Consider the following 21,390-nt stretch of genomic DNA (forward strand, 5'->3'; position numbering starts at 1 on the left):
TTGAATGGTGCAGCAGGTGCAGTGGCACCAGGGCCAAAAGCTCTAGGGACCCCACTAAACCCAGATTATTGCTAAAATGTAAAACTAATCTCGTAGTCACAAGTGCAGTTTCCTTGCAGACAACAGGGTAATTATTTCAATGCTGCAGCACGTGCAGTGGCACCGGTGCCAAAAGTTGTCATAACTCCTCTAAACACCAAATATTGCTATTGTATAGTAATTGCATTTAAATAGCGCTTACTACCCCTAATGAGGCGTCAAAGCGCTTTTTCGGTGAGTAGCACGTTACTCCGAAACCCATAAAGGCTTAGTGGTGACTTAGTATAGTGAAAAAACTAAAGTAATTTGAGAGGTGGTTATTTTAGTTCTTTGGATTGAGAAGGATAGGAGAGGGAAAAAGGTTTGCATTTATAAAGTGCTTGCCGCCCCTGATGAGATGTTGAAGCGTTTTTTCAGCGAATAGCATGCTACTCAGCAAACCCATAAAGGATTAGTGGTGAATTATTATAGTGAAATATGCCATTAATTTGAGTGGTGGACATGTTAGTCTGTTGTTCGGAATGGAAAGGATAGTAGAGGGATGTTTTCGAGCACATAGCAGTAGAAGGCGGCTTGGGATGAGTAAAAGGGAGGTAAAGGGGGAAGAGTCGGAGGGAAGGGTTTCAAGTGTTCTTTAAATTAATTTTATTTTAGAATTATTTTTGTAATTTAATAGTGAAGCAATTGTAGGTAAATAGTTATAAGAAATTTACTTATTTATGCAGTCACTTATATACATGTTTAAAAAAACTTAATAGTGTAACTCAGTAATATGTACATTTGTTAAGCAGAACTAATGAATATTTTTTAAAACCTAATTCTATACGTTTATACAAAGCAATACACACATAGTTGCATATCTATAGTACAAATAAATGCTCATATACAGAGGGATATGCTGTATATTTCTGTTTGCGTATGGTGGTTATGTGGGGAAGAGCCAATTCTTGAGTCGTTTTCTGAAGATAAGGTGGTTATCCGTGGATCTTATGTTGGGGGATAAAGAGTTCCATAGTTTTGCTGCTTGAACAGAGAAGGTTGTGCCACCCATCGATTTTTCTTGTGCATGGCGATTTTGAGGTGAGGTGCCACTCTAGAGCGGAGATTCCTTTGTTGAATGTGTTTTGGAATTTTATTCCTAATGAAGAGGGCTTTCAAGGCTGGGGAGATGTGGTCTTGCGGTTTTATATGTAAGAGTAGTCTAGCATCCGAGTTATGAATCAGTTGTAGTCTTTTCATGGTCGTTAAAGGTGATCCGTGGTAGAGATTATTGGTGTACTCGAGGTTGGACAATACAAGGTAGATGGTAGCCTGGACCTTGTGTAGAAATCCCAAATTGGGGGAGATTAGTCACAGAGATTTTACTGGAACAAAGCTTGATCTGGCTAGTTTGTTCTCTTTTTATTTTTTTTTATTAGCAATTCCAATAAATACAGATAAACAAGTAAGCCGAGCAATAAATATAGCAGCTTTGTATAAATACATTAATACGTACTCAATGATGACAATAAGAATACATAAAAGAAATATACAAAACAGTATAAGAAAAAGAAAACGGCTCAGATCGGAAAATATACAGACTTCTTAATGTTGCCTGACTCCCTTCGCCCAATCTGCAATTGGTGCCCAGATTTTTTTCCCCCAGGATTCTAGACCGCATTGCTCTAGTAGCAAAAATGGCTTTCTCTTGGTTGTACACTCCCAAAAATCTGGCTAACCACATCTGAAAGCTAGGCGGATGCGGATCTTTCCATTGTGCTGCTAATTTTATTCTAAAAACAGCTGTCCCTATAAAAAGACATGCCTCTTCTTCACGGCTAAAGACTAGAGTATTATCATATCCAAGAATAAAAAGTGTACTAGAGTAAGCCATCTTATGTCCAATTACCTCCTCCCAGAATCCTAACACCATATTTTTGAGTGATGTTAATGTGGGGCAATCTGAAAACATATGTGGAAGAGTAGCCGGCCCTATCCCGCACAGGAATCGGCTGTTCTTTTACCCCATAAAAACAGCTTGGCAGGAGTAAAATGCAGATTAAAAATTGTCTTGTATAATTGTGCTTTCAGATTTGAGGATAAAAGCAATTGAGATATTAGAACCAAACTCATGTCAATATCAATGTTAGGATTAAGCAGTTTTTCGACCCATGAGGATTCAACACTATCTAAATCGCTTGGAAGCTTCTCCTGGAGTATGCCATATATAGTCCCAATCCGAGTAGAATTTCTAAAAATGACATCAAGGAATGGGACGGTTTCAAGAGAGATGGTATTAGACCCTAAGATAGAATTAATTTAAATAAATTTAAAGTAGTCATTATTCGATATTCCAAAAGTGTTTTGTATGTTCAAAAATCTATGGCCTGTCCCATCCCCCAGAAAGTCACCAACAGTTTGTACCCCTGCTAATTCCCATTTTTTGCAATTACATCATTAGCATGTGCTGGTAATATCGAGGATTGCCAAAGAGGGGTATATCAATTTTCGGGATTTCCATCAGCCTAGCGGCCTGCCTCCAGACCTTCCATGCACTAATAACCCTCAATCTGGTTTTTCTATAGTATCTTACTTCAGTTTGTCTTAGCAAAAGTCCTTGAGCTTCTTTCCCCAATGCTATTTCATAGATAGAAGGAATCTCTGCATCTTGATTAGCTTCATTCATCACAAGGAGAGGTACCATTTGTTGAAGGGCAGCCCATTGGTACAGCCTCAAGTTTGGAGCAGCTACCCCCCCCTGTTTTGAGGGAGAGATAATTCAGTGATCTCCTGATTTTCCCATATTGCCATATACAACTGGACATCTGTGACTCAAGCAATTTCATAATTTTATTCTCTAAAAACAAGGGGATAGCCCGAAATAAATACAATATCTTAGGGAGTGTGTTCATTTTTAAATAATTACATCTGCCAATAATGGATAAATGTAGATTGTTTACCCTTAGAAAATCTTTGGTAATATTTTTAATTAATGGATCATAGTTCAAATTATTAATATTTTCTATTTTCGCAGTAAGGCACACTCCTAGATAGGTCGTATTTGTTACAATCCTAGGGTCACTAAAGATAGTATTTTCAGTACAAAGAATAACCGTCTTGTCTCTATTTAAAGAATATCCCGAATATTGCCCAAATTGTTGTAATTATTTCGATTTCAGCAACAGCCTCAGCGGGATCTGGTGTTAAAACTGCCACATCGGCATATGCTAGAATTTTAGTCTCATATTACCCAACGATGACTGGTTTTATTTTCTGGCTGTGCAATAGTCTAATAATCAGGGGGTTTATATATAACTCAAACAAAATCGGGGAGCAAGGACACCCCTGTCTGGTTCCTCTCGATGTCAATGGGTCTGGATTCAATTCCCATCATTTGCAACTTGGCCCTTGGCTGTTGATATATGGCCTTTATAGAATTAATAAACCCTGGCCCAAAATTACTCTGTTCTAGAGCTCCCCACAGGAATCTCCAAGACACCCGATCAAACACTTTTTCGGCGTCTAGGAGGATCATTGACATCGGGTCTCCCGTCTTGGGACATAATATCAAATAAGGTAATAGCCCTGCGGATGTGATCAGTTGTGCCTTTGCCAGGGACAAAGCTGTGTTGCCACGGGGAGACCAGATGTTCAATAACCCTCCCGAGTCGGTTAGCCATAATTTTTGCATAAAGTTTTGAATCAGAGTTAATCAGGGAAATCGGCCTATACGATGTAGGTAAATCTGCTTGCTTGCCTTTCTTCGGAAAAACGATTATATTAGTATCTCTCCAGGATTCAGGGGGGTTCCCGCTTGATTGTATACCGATAAATAGATCTACTAAATACGGTAAAATTTGTATACCCAAGACTTTATAAAGTTCGAGCGGAATTTTGTCTGGGCCAGCCGCTTTCCCTGAAGCTAAGCCTGATAGAGCTAGTTGAAGCTCTATGTCGATTTCTTTGTCAAGATCTTCCCTGGTATCATCTAATATTTTATTTCCGTCTGTATCCCTCATAAATTCCCTAATAAAAATTTCTATTTCCTCTAAATCGTCCGAATCATCTGAGCCAGCTGGGATATCATTACTGTTGAAAAATTTTGACGATATCCCCAGAGTTCGTATATACCTGGCTATTAGCTTTTATTGTGGTTATAGTATTGTATGTAGACTTCTGCCGGGTACGCATCGCCAATTGCTTCCCCACCCTCTCTCCATTTTCATACACCTTGGCTCGATGTGCTTGGAACGTCCCTGCTGCTTTCTGATTGAGCCAGCTATTAAGTTCTGTTTTCAGGACAAGTATGTGATGCATACTAGACCCCGCCTCCCCACCATTTGATATTAGAGACATGTGTTTCTCTTCAGCTCTTGTCAGTTCCTGCATCAATACTTGTTTCTCCCTGTCTTGGTTTTTTCGGAACCTTGCCACATAACTGATCGTTTCACCTCTAAGGGTAGCTTTAAAACAGCCCAGACCATTCCCCTAGATGCACTATAGCGGTTCATGTCAAAAAATTGTTGTCCAATTTTTTATATATGCAATGTAATCTTGGTTAGCTAATAATTTTCTATCCAATGTCCAAGTAGTGCAAGGTCTAGTGAAATTATCTACTTGGAGTGACAAAGTCAAGGAGTTATGGTCAGATAATAGTTTGGGGAGTTTAGTGATCTCAGCATGATCAACCAAGTCCCTTGTTGTAAATATATAATCTATTCTGACATATTTGCTGTGGGGGTGCGAGAAATAAGTATATCCGGGATCTGAGTTTTTTTATAGCCCAAACGTCCACTAAGCCATGGATATCCTTAAGTTGACAAATTGCCTTATATACTTTTGGTTTTCTTCCCACATACCCTAAATAGTTTATGCTTTCATCTGGCGATCTCAAAGAGATATTAAAATCTCCACAATAAACCATCGATTTAGGCCAGAACACAAGTTCTGATTCAAGATCTTTAAATATTTGAGGGTCATCTAGGTTCGAGCCGTAGACTGAGCAGACAGTTATGCCGGAAGCTAGTTCTATGATTGCCCATCTCCCGAGGGCATCAGCTGTTTTGTGCGCAGTTGTTTGAATAGATGATTTCACTAGTATAGTTACTCCCCGAGTGTTAGATGTTTGTGTTGTGCTAACCGCAATATCATATCCTCCAAATTTAAGCAGATCTTTTTTTCCCCAGGATAGATGTGTCTCCTGTAAGCATACTATGTCAAAAGATTATTGCTTAATTATTTCTCCTAGTTGAATTCTTTTATTTCTATCATTCAACCCCGCCACATTCCAAGAACAAATTGTTAGTCTCCCCATCTCAGATTATTCGTTAAGCTCCCAGAGCTTATCATTCTGATTATACCGAATGAGTGATAGAACCTAAACCTAAATCTTTTGTTACTCATTAAAGAGTGAGCCAGAATTATCCTCATAGTTATTCGTTTTGCCACTACTTTCAGGTTATTTATTGGAAATGCTTCCCCCCCCCACCAGTTTTGACCCCCCCCTCCCTCCCATTCACCCGCCCTGTACGTGACAGGTCCTCCCTCCCACCCAACACCCAGTGCGAGGCATACAGACACCAAGGTCTGTTCGTGATGGTCGTGCCCAATACAACCAGAGCGTGTACCGGTTTATCTCAAATTCCCTGTGCTGAGTTCAATAACGGCTCATAACAGCTCATAATAGTAAAACAACAGCAACAACAGAGGAGAAAACAGCAAAAAAAAACATCAAAAAAAAACCTTGTCCTCCTTCCCCCCTCCTTCCCCGATCTTCTATTTACTTCTATTTACTTCTCTTTAACATCTTGATCTTAGTTTTATTTATTATATTTTCATCTTTTTCCCCTTTCCTTTCTTCCCACCCTCCTTTCTTGCTCCTTTCTTGTTACTTCCCCCCTCACAACGGTGATGGGGGAAAGAAGAAATTCTTTTCCCCCCTTTTCTTTTTTCTTTCCTCCCCTATCCTTCTCCTCTTTTCCCCCCATTTTTTTTTCTTTTTCTTTTCCCTTCCCTATTGTGTCTACTTCAGCCCTTCTAAATATTCCTTTGCTTTTATTTCTGAGGTAAAAAACGTTATTTCTCCTCCCCAGATCACCTTTAGCCGTGCAGGATTATTTAGGTAGGCTTGAGCTTTTTTGTCCTGAAAAGGTTTAATTAACTGGCGCAGGCTCCAGCGCCTTTCAACGGTGGAGTGGCAAAAATCTGGACGAACAAAAAATGAGATGTCATTCCACGTTCGCTTAGACTCCGGCCTAGCTTTTTCAAAAACAGCTTGTCTGAGCAAGAAACTACCGAAAAAGATAAGAATTGCGCGAGGGTATGCACCAGGTTTCTGTGGCTGTCTTACAGTAAATAGCATGCGGTGAGCTCGTTGAACTTCTTTGGCCCAATCCCAACTAGCAAGGTCGGGCATGGAATCACGAAAGAGATCTATCACAAAAGAGCGAACATTCTCCCCCCCCCCCCCCCCCCTTCAGCCCCCTCGGGAACCCCCAGCAGTCGCAAATTATTCCTACGTTGGCGATTTTCGAATTCTTCTAGTTTCCATTTAACATCTGTCAACTCGGCTTCATGAGAGTTAACCCTAGCTGTAACTGCTGCAGTCTCAGTCTCATTAGAGACAATCCTTAACTCCATTTCAGTCAAACGCTCTCCAATAGAGCTACATGTCCTCGTTAGTTTGCGCACTACGCCCTGGACTTTGCGCAAAGCGGTCTGCGCCTTACGCCAATCCTGCGCCTCCCGTACTCTCCCCAAATATCGTAGAGCTGTTAGCCCGATTAGCGTCTATCTCAATATCATATATTTGTCCTCAGCGGGATATTTTCCAGTAAGAATCGGAGCCATTTATAGTCTATATAATCTCTAGCTCAGCATCTATCACAGCCTTTCCATAACCGGCACAGCTCTGGTCGACGCGCACTGCAGTCTCAAGCGACCGCCATCTTGCCTCCCATATCCAATTGATCCTTCCAATAGCTGGCTAGTTTGTTCTCTTGGTTATTAATTGATAGCTTTGCATCCATGGTCATTCCGAGGTTTCTTACTTCCGTCGATACTTTAGGTGATGTTCCCAGATCATCAGGCCATGCAGCAAATGGGTCATGCTGTTTCCAGTCGCCACACGTGAGTATTTCTGTTTTGGAAGCATTCAATTTGAGATGGCTTCACATAATCCATTGATCCACGGCACTGAGACAACTGAAAATTGGCGAGTTTCCAATGTCTTTGGGGCATCCCAATTGAAGGAGTATTTGAAGGAGTATTTGCGTGTCATCTGCATAGTTATAGCATATGCAGTGAAATTGATTGATCAGTGCCAGTAATGACTTCCTGTAGATGTTGAAAAGCATGGGTGAAATGAGAGCCATGAGGGAGACCCCCACTTTTGTGAAGTATGGTTTGGACGAGAAACGGGGGGGGGGCGGTAGTATGGATGATATCAGTTTTGTCGTGAAGGTAGGATGTGATCCAGTCTAGAGCAGTCCCATCTATGCAGGCTTAGTGGAGTCTTTGAATAAGAGTGTCATGGTCAACCATGTGTAAGGCAGCCGAGAGGTCCAAGAGAAGTAGCACACCAACCCCGTTGCGGTTAACTGTGTTTTTCATGTCATCACAGAATCACGTATGGCAAGGAGGGCAGATTCTGTGCTTCTTCCTGGACGGAATCCTGGTTGGAAGTCAAAGTATTGCATTCTCTTTAATGAATTGTTACAGCTTGGCGACTGCTGCTCTTTCTATCGGTTTGACCAGGAAAGGACCATTTGTAATCTGCCTGTAGTTGTCAGGGTTCAGTGGGTCCAACTTTGTTTTCTTCAGTAATGGGCGTATGTATGACTTTTTGAGTTCTTCTGGAAATATTCCGGTAGTTAAGGAATTGTTGATGATTCTTCTTACTGGAGTGGCAGCAGATGTTAGAAGAATTGTCTTGAAGGTTTGCGATGGACACAGGTCAGAAGGGCTGCCAGCAGGCCTGCTTGCTATGACCAGGTCCATAAATTAATCATGTGAATTGCACATTTAGCATTTTGAATTCTGTCTGAATAGTATCTTTTCTTAGCTTTTTTGATAGCTGACTTGTATAATCTGTTAAGTTTCAGTAGGCAAATTTTGTCTTGATTAATGTTTGTTTTGAGCCAGGCACGTTGCAGCCTTCTAATTTTCTGTTTTCTCTTTTATCTCTGTATTTCTCCAAGGTACTTGTTTTCTTTTGTTCTGTTGTGCGGTTTTCAGTTGTATCAGGATATCAAAAGCTTCCTGTAGCCACCCGTATAGTTCTTGAACCGCATTTATTGTATCTAGATCTGTACTGGATGTTAGTTGTGTTCTAAATTGAGTTTGTTCCACAGTCAATAGGAGGATGTACGTAAGGTGTTTTTAGGTGTGTCGCTTTGTGTTTTATGTTGGAAAGCAAGCAAATGGTGGTCTGACCATGTGACCGGAGTCGTTGTTTGAAAGGTAACTAGTTCTGTATTAGCAAAAATTACATCTAGGACGTGTCCAGTGATGTGCGTGGGTTTGTGGAACATCTGATGCAGGTTCAGTGCGTCTAGGCCAGCGATGATTGTTTTTGGATGGGGGCATATTGGGTTTGTCAAACCAAATGTTGTGGTCAACTAGAATGCATAGGTTGGAGTGTAGTGTTATGCGGTTTGAAAACCATGTCTAGAAGTGTGTCTTGGAATGTTGCATTGCTAGGTGGAGATCTGTAAAGGAGCAGGAAGTTACAGGAGGAAGACCGTGTAGGATTGCATCTTGTGAAAAGGGCCTCACAATCTTTTATGGAGACGTCGTCCACTTTAGTGAGATGTAATGTTTGTCTGAACACAACAGCTAGGCCACCTCCTTTTTTTGCCTATATGATTTTGGGTGATCGATTGATAGCCTAGAGGAACGGCTTCATGCAGGACTGGAGCCATATCTCCCAACCATGATTGACTTATGAAGAGTATGTCGGGTTTTGCGTCCGTGAGAAGGTTGTAGACCTGTTTGTTTTTAGAGAACGAGCATTTATTAGTAGACAATTTAGAGAATGCACTTTGGCGATAGTGTGATTTTTATTTTGGAGAACAGTGAGCAGTTTTTTGTGGGCTTGCAGCAGCTGTGTCCTTACTGTTGGTATTGGCTGTATGAGGATAGCAATTGTATAGCTGTTCTGTATCCTGTTCCTTGTCCAGCAGGCTAAGAAGGCATTTTGATGGGTCTGCATGTGTAGATGGTAATTGAGAGTGAATTGGTGTGCTGTGTTTTTGTAGTGTAACTGGTGTCCAGTTGACATGGAGAAACAAAGTTGTGAGGTGTGGCATGTTGCTTATTTTTCTGGTGTCTGTTAAGGGTGGAAGGCGTAGGAGTTTGGGGCGGTGGTGCAGCATGTGGGTCATGTAGTAAGGTTATAAATTGCCCAATGGATGAGAGGCGGTTAAAAGAGTTGCTATGTTGCTGTATATGTGTTGGGTGTAGTGGAAGAAAAGCTTGGAATGGGAGTTTGTTGCTTTTTATGGTCTGAAAAGTGGGTGTATGTTTGTAGTTTGTGAAGGAAACTATTATGAGGTGTTGTACATTAGAGATTTTGTTGTGCTGCTGTGCGTGTTAGGTTTTATTTTTGAGAAGTCGTGAAAGGAGGTACAGATGTATTTGTTTTATGTAATGGAGTTGATAGTATAGTATTTGTGAGTGGAAGTTGTGAGATAAAGGGGGATGGTGTTTTACTACTAAACAGGCAGTCACAAATGCAGTTATCTTGCAGGCTGTACTGGCATGATTTGAATGGTACAGCAGGTGCAGTGGCACCAGGCCCAAAAGTTGTCCGAACTCCTCTAAACACACAATATTGCTATTACATCAATTAAATCTATTATTTCCCTCATTTAATTTTTCAAAATGTTGGTATTACTTACCCTCACTAAACCACTAGTAGCAACACTAGTTATTGCCTCTTTGAACATACACAAGTGATAACACTTTAACCGACTTTCTGTAACTTATATTGTACAACTGCTCAGCAATCTACGATTTACAACAAAAAAATGCTTAGTATTAATCACATGGGCAAAACCTAATGCATTTACCAGTGCTTGTTTCCATCGTAAAGACTGTTGGCACACAAGGCTTTATACAAAAACATTTTTTATTGGGTTCATCAAACCATACAATTGTATCCGTCAACTCACGTATGTTCAATTAAAAGCAAATAGTACTCCATTAACCCGTAATTTCTCCAGCGGTTCTTTGCTGGTCAACTCGTAATTCTCTGTATAAGCAGGAGACTGCCTTAATTGTGCCCACTGTGATGTGGAAGGTTCAGTATTGCCCGGGTTTCAATTTGTGCATATTGCTGTAGTGCGAGCTCTGTGCAGTAGGAAGTGCCCCTGGAGTAGATCGAATTCTGCTTGGAATTCCTTGTATGGGAGCAATTCCGTATCTCTAAACAGATCCCCTACCTTTGTCGCCCCCGCCTCCATCCAGAGGTCGAGGTTCCGCCAGTTGCCGTCATGAGGCGGTACTTTTAGTAGATCTAGTGGTAATTCGTTGGGAATAAGGAGTTTTAGAGCGGATCTTCCGTGGCCCCTTACCTCAGCATTTAGGCATCACTCTAAGCTCCTGTGAGTTGCCAAGAGGTGATTCACGCACTGTGAGAAACATTTGGAGAAGGTCGAGGGTACCATACAAAGGGTCCCGGGGTCCGGTCTAGGTTTTGTCTATGCCCCATGTCCCTGAATCAACCATTGCAAGTGAGCTGCAATATGTCTCCAGTCAGGGGCCACTAATTCCCCCCCCCCCCCCCCCTGCTGCTCTTGCGCACTGCATAGTTTCTAGTGCGACTCGTCTGTACCCCCGCTCCAAATGAATCTGATGATTAAGGTGTCCAGCTCTTTAAATAATGCCCTCAGAATCCATAGGGGATGTGTAGTAAAAAAATATAAGAGACTGGGCAGAGCCACCATTCACAGGAGGGCTATCCTGCTTGCTACAGGGAGCTGCAGTGTCTTCCAGAACTCGACAGAAGCCCTCAGTGCCCTAACTTCCCGCCCGAGATCAGCACGGTCGTGATAGATCTGAACCCCAGGTAGCCTAAACATCGGGGTTCCCACTGTAGGTGGGCCAGCCCCTCTGGGGGATTTCCGCTCTGTAAACTCATCAAAAGCATCACTCCCACCCTGGACGCACAGCACACTCGCAATTCGTGAACTAAATACTCCCAACTTGTCCACATTTTAAAATTTTTTATTCCAGGTATTCCAAATATCCTATTGCTCTTAACTTGTTATCCTGTCACATGTGAGGCGCATTATGTATTACACTAGTTTCTACTGCACCAGATATGCCAATCTAGGCCTTTTTCTGAAGCATGACGTTACATAAAACCTCCGCGGTAGTTGATCACATTTACCCAATGCATTTTGGGCTTTCCATAGCCCTTCGACGGGGGTTAACTACAAGTTTAAAAACATTACCAATAATTTTTGTTTTAGACCACTGTACATCAAACGATACAATACACAAACTTCGTATGATGTGACTGTCCCGTTGCCAAGTTGCACCCAAGGAGTACTGTTTTAACGAGTGAAAAATGGAGGAGGTAACACGTGCGGCGGTGAAAAGATCTTCATCCAAGGATTGGTGACTTGAGAACTTTGTTTAAAAACGAGACGGACGGTTTTGTGGTTGGACCATGCATGAACAGGTTTATTATCAACACGCAAACACATGGTTTTCAGTTACATGTTTTACAAGTCAGAACTGGAAAATTATATAATTGACGTTTCATTCAACAGCTGAGGGCGGGCGGGGTATTCTAGCGAGTTGCCTGGGGAGGTTTTGCTAACAGGGAGTGAGTGGGCCATTGGTTATGGCAGCCATCGGATGATCAGTAAACTGCTATCAATGAGGTGTAGGGAGCAGTTCTTTATGGGCTCTGTAGTAACAAAGGTACTGTGAACGAAATGCCCGTTTAGTATGATTTGGCTGATAGGGAGGGGTGGAGTTACGTCATGCAACTTTAAAAGGAAAACCGTAGTAAAGCATGGGATACTGTTTTGCATAAGGAGAGGAAGCTGGGAAGGAGTTTACTCTGTTACGAGATGAAGGTATGGGAGAAGTTTTACGCAGTTTGGGTTATGAGCATAAGTTAACTAAGAGCAAAGAACAGCATTAATTGTCGAACGCCTGATTGGGGTTCCAAAATAGAATGCAGGCTAAACACGGGTGGTAATGGTGGGTGTGAGAAGCTCCTTTGGGCACAGGTTTGTTGTGTGTGTGGTCGCGCATTTTGAGGGAAATCGTCTGTTATTAGTATAACATATCCTGTATTGTTTGTGTATTGTATCATTTGATGTACAGTGGTCTAAAACAAAAACTAATGGTAATGTTTTTAAACTTGTAGTGAACCCCTGAAGAAGGGCTATGGAAAGCCCGAAATGCATTGGGTAAATGTGATCAACTACCAAGTATGTTTTATGTAACGTCATGCTTCAGAAAAAGGCCTGGATTGGCATATCTGGTGCAGTAGAAACTTGTGTAATACATAATGCGCCTCACATGTGACTGGATAACAAGTTAAGAGCAATATAATTGGAATACCTGGAATAAATTTGTTGAAAATGTGGACAAGTTTGGACTATTTCGTTCACAAATTGTGGAGTGTGCTGTGCGTCCTGCGTGGGAGGGATACTTCGCTCCCTTTTTTGATGAGTTTACATGCACGTGGTATTTGGGCAGACCACCTTTCCGGGCTGCACGCAAAATTTTCAAAAATGATGAAAAAACGATTTAACCATCCAGTGAAACTATTTGTAGAAAAGGTGTGCACTTGGCTACCCCCTCAAATGGATTTCCGCTCTGTACCATAGGGAAGAGTTTGGACTTCTGCCAGTTACCTCCCAAGCCAGATAATAATCTAAATTCTTTTAGCCTGGATTGGGTTCCTCTCGTGTCGTCAACCCTGTCGCTCAAGTAGTGTAGCAAATCATCTGCATATAACGCTAAGCGATGGTGATGATGCTCCAAGCATAAACCCTTGTATAGGTGCCCGGACCTAGCCGAGGGCCGCCAGGGGCCCCATAGCGAGAGCAAACAGCAGGGGAGATGAGGGGCATCCCTGTCGTGTTCCCGTCCTAGCGAGCAGTTGGCCGAGAACAGTTCCTGTGCGGATCTCAGCGGTAGGGTTGGTAAAAAGCAGATGAGTCCACTTTATGAAATTTACTCCCAGGCCCATGTGGGACATCACTTCGTACAGAGAGCACCATTCAAAGCTACTGAATGCCTTTTTGATATCAGCAGCAAAGACTGTGCCCTTCCCTCAATCGCCCTTCGCAGCCTGTAATATGGCTAGTAGTTCCGGATATTACTCACTGTGTTGCAGCCCAGGATGAAGCCTGCTTGATCTGGAGGGATCAACTTCAGCATTAGAGGCAGGAGCTTAGTTGCCAGAATCTTTTAATCTATGTTCAGCATCGATAATGTTCGGTATGCTGATTGTTCGTAGGCAGGTTTGCCCAGTTTTAGGATGGGGACTATCACTGTTTCTTTGGCGGTGCCCATTAGAAACCAGGCATGTTTGTCCGTTATGAGCGATGGGCTGACTAGTAGAATCTGATTAAAATTAAACCAGTACCTTTTACCTATAGAAGATTATGGTTGCATTAAGACTTAGTTGCAAATGGGAAATACATTTGTTAAACTTGGTAGCATTTGAAGGGCATGATAATCCAACTTTTTGGAAGATTGAACATCACTTTCGCTCTGTGTTTTAGTGGCTATTGTGTTATTTATGACTATAGAGATTTCAGCAGCTTGCCACTCTTTCAGCAGGCCCGTGAATGGTTTCATAATTCTTAACTTATAAAAGTTAACCATTACTTTGGTAGCATCCCTATTTGTAAAGGGTAATTTTATTGCTGTAGAATACTGCTGGGATTCTGTAGAGTAGGCTAGGCGCGCCCTTCTAATCTGTAACATGCAGCTACTCCAACCAGTTGAGTGGGAAACATAGTTGTGGGATTTCTTGGACCAATTCCTGAGCGACGTGTTAATTATCATTCGAGATTTTAATGGTATGGTATGGTATTGTTGGCTGTTTTGGATCTAAAGGATGCTGGTAGTACTAAGATGCATAAATACATGAGGAATTAATAATGCAAACTGTAATGAAGTATTTATTTGAATAGTTACTGAAAGCGCTTGATGGCAGGTTCACAAGTGATGTACCAGCAAAATTCACATTTTGCTAACGAGGGGACTAATATGACCTTTAACAATACATTTGTTTACTGCATTTATTTTGATAGACTTCACGATTTCGAAGTTGCACCAAATCTGTGACCATCTTGCAGAAGTAATAGCTATGACTGGTTGAGGTAAATTGGCTCTGCAATGAAATGAAATATGTTAGAGGCTATCAATTGCTCCTGAATTATTTGGTCTAACAGTTTTGAACCATAGCTCGGTTCATGGGTAGTCCTGGTGTTAAAGTGACTAGCTGCCAAACCGAATAATTATTGTTGGCGGTTATGACTTGGGCAAACATTTTGAAAAAATGTATGGGACTAGTTGAAAGTCAACCAACTGTCTAAACCATCTCTAAATGTTGTGTTGGGTTAAAGCATTTTTGTGATGTGTTGGTGCCTGCAACGAAAAGCACCCCAAGGGAACCTTAAACTTCCCTTAAACATAGAAAAATGCACTGGAAAGCCACCCTTAGGTTATGGTGAAGGGAACCTCATTTATTTACTCATGTCCATCTGGCATGCCCCTTTATTATTCTTACATTTAGGACGCTTGGTATACAAAATCAATGTAAACTAGACGTGCTTCAATTTTGTGTTGCTCGGGGTGGGGGGGGGGCTCTCTCCATTGATCAAACCCAGCAAGATGTATATCCAGTGACCTGATGGAGCAAGAAGGAGATCTACAGTGCTGCACCAAACAACCATATAAATGTCAATTGCTCAGATGTTTTCAAAATATTTAATGTGAGTTGCACTTGTTACTTAGCATTTACAAGTTACTAAGACCCAGAAGCCTTGCTTGGTTGTGCTGTACCAGAAAGTGAAACTAAAGTAAGTTGCTTTACTGCTAAGAAAGCTGATGACAGGTACATTTCTTAATTATTTATGTAAGTAACATACAGGAATGCGGGAGGCTGTGTTCTGCTTCATGATTCTTCTCAAGGCGGCGTGTCTCTGCCTTATGGCTTAGTTTTGCTTTAAGGTTCTGGTTTTTATCTGTGCAGGTGCCGTCACTAAATGATGTCCCACTACATTACCTGAAGCCTAATAGCTTGGTGAAATTCCGCTGCATGGTGCAGGACATGTTTGATCCAGAGTTTTATATGGGTATCTATGAAACGGTGGACACTCTTACACAGGCCAGGGTGAGTTTCTTTTGACTGACTGGATACAGAAAGGTCTGAGCCTGAATTTTAAATATCTTGCTTAAACTGTTGCTTTATGTATAACAGATCAAATGCGGACCCTGACATGCCTTAAATGTCATGTGTAGGCCTAAGATGTAGTGCTTGCCTGATGCGTTATCACTGATGTGAATATGATGGAAAACGCTTAAAATAGTTCATGAAATTGTGATAAGAATATCCTTTTGTATGACCTTTTCTATTCCTTTGCCATCTGCATGTTATTTTATTGCAACAAATAACTGCAAGAACATCAGCTTGAAAATGAAGTTCGTAACTGTTCTACCTGGTGGTGATATTGGCTGCACAACTAGTATGTAATATCTGTAACTGTTACAGAAAAATATATAAAATCTAAGGAAACGTGCAAGAAAGGATCATTAATCTACACCCTTGTTGCTTGGAATAAAAAAAGTCTTAGAAAGTCTAGGAAGGAGAAACATTTCCAAGGGGCACTTTGGGCGCTTTATCCAAACAATCGGCTTTAGAAATGTGCATGCATGTAGATTCCTCAGCAGGTTTCCTACCCACTCCGGAAATTTGTCTCCCACCTGAAAGTACGTTTATTTTTTTTTGTATTGCAACATTTATGTAGCGCTTACTACCCCTCTGCGGTGTGCTGAAACGCGTGCTTACATGTGTCTTTGTTTTTATCCTGTGTGAGAAGTATTTCCATGTGGTGCATAATGACTGTTGAGTTGAAGCTGTCGTGTTATTGGATGTAGTGCCTAGCAGTTTGATTAATGAAAAAGGGTCAGACAGGCGCGCAGTTGGATGGAGTGATGGTAGAGCGATCTGCTGGGATAGAATTTGTTAATATTCCATATCGCATTAACAATGTGAGGTGTCAGGAAGCAGCCATTGCATATAGCATGTCCAGAGCTACAGTGGTAGACTCAATTTAAAGTTCTCCATTGGCCAGTGGTATATGGCAGATCTTTTGAATTCTTCCATACCTATTCAGTTGGTGATTGGACGATTATTTCTGAGGACTGGTACACTACTGGGTGATGGACAGGACTATATCAATTTAGTCTCATTTGGGTGTGAGAACGTCCTACAGTAGAAGGGAATTGTTATGCAGCCTATAGGAACTATTAACGACTGCTCAACAATTTAGTGTTATGGTATTAGTATTTGTGTGGGCGAGGAGGGCTATATATTGTATTGGCATTGCATTTATATAGCACTTACTACCCCTGATGAGAGATTAAAGCGCTTTTTGAGGGACCACACACTGCTCCAGAACCCAATGTTAGATTTTGTTTCTCCCACTGCCTATTGGGATTAGTTTTGTGATCTAGGGGAAATCATTCCCTGCAAAGAATCCACTTTCTATGTAGTAGATTAAATTAATAGAAGTTAGGGATAGTCTTTAGCATGGTTGGTCTTTTTCATAGATGAGCAATCGGAGATTGGTTACTGTTAGGTTGCAGGGGTAGCGTCTTTTAAAGTGTAGCTTGTGATCTTTAAAATTAGATATGGCTAATTTGCAGAAATACAGTAATCTGGATTAAGGCGAACATGCATGTGATTAGCTGCGCTGTGCTCCGAGATGGAAGGCATACAGGGGACAGATATTAAGTAGAGGATCACTTGAAAGAAAAGGACAGGCATCAATTCAAAGTTTTAAGACAGTCCATTTTCAAGGCACAGTCAATTTTTCTGCGATTATCGCTGACGTTATTTGAGATTGCATGCATGCGATCGAAGGATACATATTTCATATGCGAGAATATTATATTCGCTCCTCTGGATAAACACTAGAATCGAGCAAACATTCTATCCGCTAAGAGGCTACCGCCAGATTACTGCTTCAGCAAGTACAGCTGATCAGCTAGAGGGCTGAGTGTAAAAAAAAAAGTCTGGCTGCGTTCAGCTGCTTTCTACTACGATTGATGGAGAACCATTGAATTGGGTAGTAGAATAAAACTATGCAGCCTGGTTGAACTACAATTAGCTGCGTGACCGTTGAGTGTTCACAGTATTCTTATTGATGGTGGCCAGGAGGGTTCTGTATTAATTTACATCACTAACAATACTCGGGCTAGTCGCAGGCCAGCCCTTTCTAATTTACCTGTACATTGAAAGTTGTTAGTGCTTGCCAACATTTGGAAAGTTTGCTGGTCGTGCTGTTGAATAGCTGTGAACTATAGATTGACATTGAGCGATTATTGTTCCGGGTTCTATCTCAGAATTATGCGATAGAGTAGTTTTCTTGGAAACATCCATGTTTTCACTTCTCTTCTGAACAGTGAATGTTTCTGACGTTTAACATCTTGGCTGCTAAGCAGTTCTAATGCATAGTGACATGTACTTAGAAAGTGGTGCTTCGTATACATTTCTTATAGTAAGGCACTGTGACTATTCAGACCAGGCCGTTCAAAAAAAAAAAAAGTCAACGGTAGTGTGAAGAGAGTCCCTGACTTGAGACTGGGAATTATCTATAGACTTGTGGCTCCCCATGCTGTAAAATAAAAGCAAATCTTTGAGTGACCGCACAGCCTAGCTGACTCCATTTGCTGATGGGCCCGGGTGCAGCCTGTCTGCGCCCTGCAGAGGGAGTAAAGCAGAACCACTATAGCACTTGGCTCCTCCTCCTTCCAAGTGAAAACAGTGCAGCCTGGGAGGTGTATAGTTGACGTCTCTCACAAGCAACAGCAACTTCAAAGCGTTCCTGTTATCTGTAATTTTCCAACATCACCCTTTGGTAAAGGGTCGCGCAGAAAAGTGCACCTCTTTTGGGAGGGTGGCTACTCAATTCTCTACTCAGTCTATGTGTGACATTTAGTCGGTGGCATAGCTTTTTATTAAACCCACTGTTGGGTGTGAATGGCAGGGAATGGTAAATGTTCTATGTTCCCAGTAAATGGTCTTTTCAGTCTTCTGAAACTGGGCTTCGTAACTTCCATGACTGGGCCATGCAAGAAGAATGGCTGTGTAAGGATGTGCTATTTATAAAATATCTACTTGTCCTTGGGACCTGAAACTTCATAATTCTACTTGTCCTGTAAAGAGAAAAAACGTGTTGCTTTGGTGACCTGCAGTAAAGTGACAAATTGTGCCAGCTTTTTTAGTATTTCCCACCAAAAGGTATCCTATTGTGCAAGGTATGAGGCTTGACCCTAACAAGTTATTTAGACCCTCACACACCCTATTGGTGTCATGCTTCATTATCTGGTCTCATCTTAGTCCCTAAAAAAAAAAAAACGGGATGAGGTCAACCACGTTCCAAGGAGCAGTTTGGACATTCTCCTGCTTGGGGGTCTTATAATAAAAAATACCTACTAACACCAAGGTATCCCTTCATTTGTAGTGTTCCTGGTATTATTAAAAAAGGGGGTGTCCATGGAGATAATGATCCTATTCCCTACATAAAAGCCAACCTGTTTCAGCCCTAAAGTGTAATGGCCGTTGAGTCCTGTGCTTTATCAGGACTGGATGAGCTATACGCCCTGGAAAATTGTAATTTAGAGAGGTCAGTTAACCTAGCACAATTTTTGTCAGGACAACTGCACAATATATAACATAGCATGCAATAGGTAGTCTCTTATTTTTCCCCAGCGATGGCCGGTGCAGGTAAGAGCCGTGGGGTGGGGGGGAGGAGGGGGGGGGGGAGTCGACAGACAACGACGAGGAAAAATAAAATTAAAAGAAACGAGAATCACGTACCTTGCGCTCACCGCATCGCTAAATCGGGAATCATTAAGTACTTCTGGAACATAGTTTTTTGGGGTCGTCTAAAAAAATTGTATCTGTGCCGGTTCCCGAAGAAACATGGGTGAGGTACATTTCCGAGCTGTACAGATTGAAAGAAGCAAACCTGGGAGTATCTGGGAGCATGTATGCTGAGGTCCCAGAAAAGGGGTTGGGGGGGAGTGCTATTTGGCTCCTTCAGAAAGTAGTATTGAACATATAACAGGCTTGAAAAGCTCTGGGGCCCAAGGTCCTGATGGCCTGTCAGCTGATATAATCAACCTTGTGGGCTCAAGTGGTTCTAGTGTCTAGAGTGATAATCGACATATTAAAAACCTGGAAAAAGGGTCAACGGGACGTACCATTGAGCCATCATATGATTACCTGGTTTGACGTCCCTAGTAAGATGTATGTGAAACATCTGCTGGGGTAATTGGAAGACTTGGTAAGTGACACAAAATTGCCCTGGAAAGGAAACTGCCCCTTTATGTGTCATATGTCGATTTGTCAAAAGCATTTGACACTTAATTAGGCATTACTCTGGGAGAAGATGCATAAATGGAAGTGTCCCCCAGGTCTATTAAAGCTGATAATTCAGCTACCTTAATGCTCGTGGACAAAGGTTGAACTAGGACGCTGTCCAGAAAAAGCGCCACTCTAAATGGACTTCTACAGGGGTGTATTTTGGCTCCGCTCCTGTTTTCTATATATATATATATTGCAGATGTCATGGTTGGATTAAACCAGGTTCAGTCTTTTCCATCAAAATTGGAACGAGAGGTCATTTCGGTATTATTTTATGTTGATGAGACGAACACCAGTCGGCCTTCAGAGGCAATTGGATGTCTTCACTGAATACTGTAAGTCCAATGATTTGAAAATAAATACTGCCAAAACAAAAGTTATGGCATTTTCGAAAAGGGTGCAGCCCATTAGGTCTGGGTGGTGTTCCAGGTGAGGTGGTTAATGAATCCATCTATTTAGGCCATTTTAGATATAACCTACATTTTAAACCCCATATACAGGTGTGTGGAATTTATTAAAATATCTACTTGTCCATGGGGCAGGTTGCTTCATAAATCTACTTGTCCTGTAACAAAATCCACTTGTCCCATTGGTGCCATGTTGTGCGGCGACAAACATTATGGCAGCAATCTCATTATATAAGAGCTTATATAGCCTCTCTGATTATGCCAGGGCTCATACCATAGTAGTGTTTGAATACTAGCAATCCTTTTATGATGCTACGTTTCTGCAGCTCTACATACTGGAACTGAAGGTAGTGGTAAACAATAGTTCAAGCGTTGGAATGTCCTTTTGAGTCTGTGTGAACCTACTAACTTGCGTGTTTTAAGGGTTTTCAACAACTCTTCTCTAATCTTTTCCAATATTGAGAAATGTTGGAAATTTACTCCTGACAATGGCAGAAGTAAACCTTCCAGAAATGGGGAAAAAAGTGGTTGGAGGGAAAATAAACCTGCAAACACTCAGGTTTTCGCATGAGCAAATCTACACCTGCATAGTTGCTCATGCTAAAATGCAGTTCACAAATATTTTCTAGGAGTACTATCTCTTGCCCTACTGCTGTAAATTCTTGTGAATTCACGAAAGCCATATTGCTGCCCTTAATGCAAGGACATATACCAAGGTGCACTTTTGAGACTTTCTTTAATAATTGGGCCCCTAAATTGGTCTGGCGTTAACCATGACCTTTTGTGTTTATTAAAATTCTCTCTCTCTCTCTCTCTGTATCGGCTGGCTTCACGGTGAGCACAAGGAGCATATCTGCACACAAATTAGTTTTGTTCCTTGCCAGTAACTAATGTGGCAGTGTGATCTTTTTTGAGACCAGAAACAATTTTTGCTTTTGCCAATGTTTGTTATAATGGTGAGGGTCCGGCAGCTCTCACATCAATAGTGTTTTACAAAAACCATGCCTACACAAGTCACGCATTGCCAAAACTAAAAAGCTGACCAACATTTCAGACCTATTGGTTTTGCCAATGCTTGTTTATTTTTATGTTTCCCAAAATCTTATTGAAACTGGTTACGCTGATTTTCTAATATGAATATTCTGGGGAAATACTAGCATGCATCAACACATTTTACTAAATGATGCTGCAAAGAAATGGTACCTGAAATTTTACAGTAGTTTAGCAAAAAAACATCTTTCCTACTTTCATTTTTTAGTAACATTTTATATTGAAAGCAAAGAATCATTAATCTTGCTTTCAAGCTTCTGCAAATATTTGCATCCAATCAGA

General features: G+C 41.4%; 1 protein-coding gene across 1 annotated transcript in view; it reads left to right on the forward strand.

The window, feature by feature from the left end:
• The window catches only part of MCMBP (minichromosome maintenance complex binding protein), a 176,227-nt gene that overhangs the window by 39,400 nt on the left and 115,437 nt on the right, over positions 1 to 21,390 (forward strand). Inside the window, exon 3 of the mRNA XM_085602822.1 lies at positions 15,251 to 15,391. Within this exon, the coding sequence (XP_085458948.1) occupies positions 15,251 to 15,391 (141 nt within the window). The remainder of the gene's footprint in view (positions 1 to 15,250; positions 15,392 to 21,390) is intronic.

Source organism: Triturus cristatus, chromosome 1_2 (genome assembly GCF_964204655.1).
Source record: "Triturus cristatus chromosome 1_2, aTriCri1.1, whole genome shotgun sequence".
NCBI lineage: Eukaryota > Metazoa > Chordata > Amphibia > Caudata > Salamandridae > Triturus > Triturus cristatus.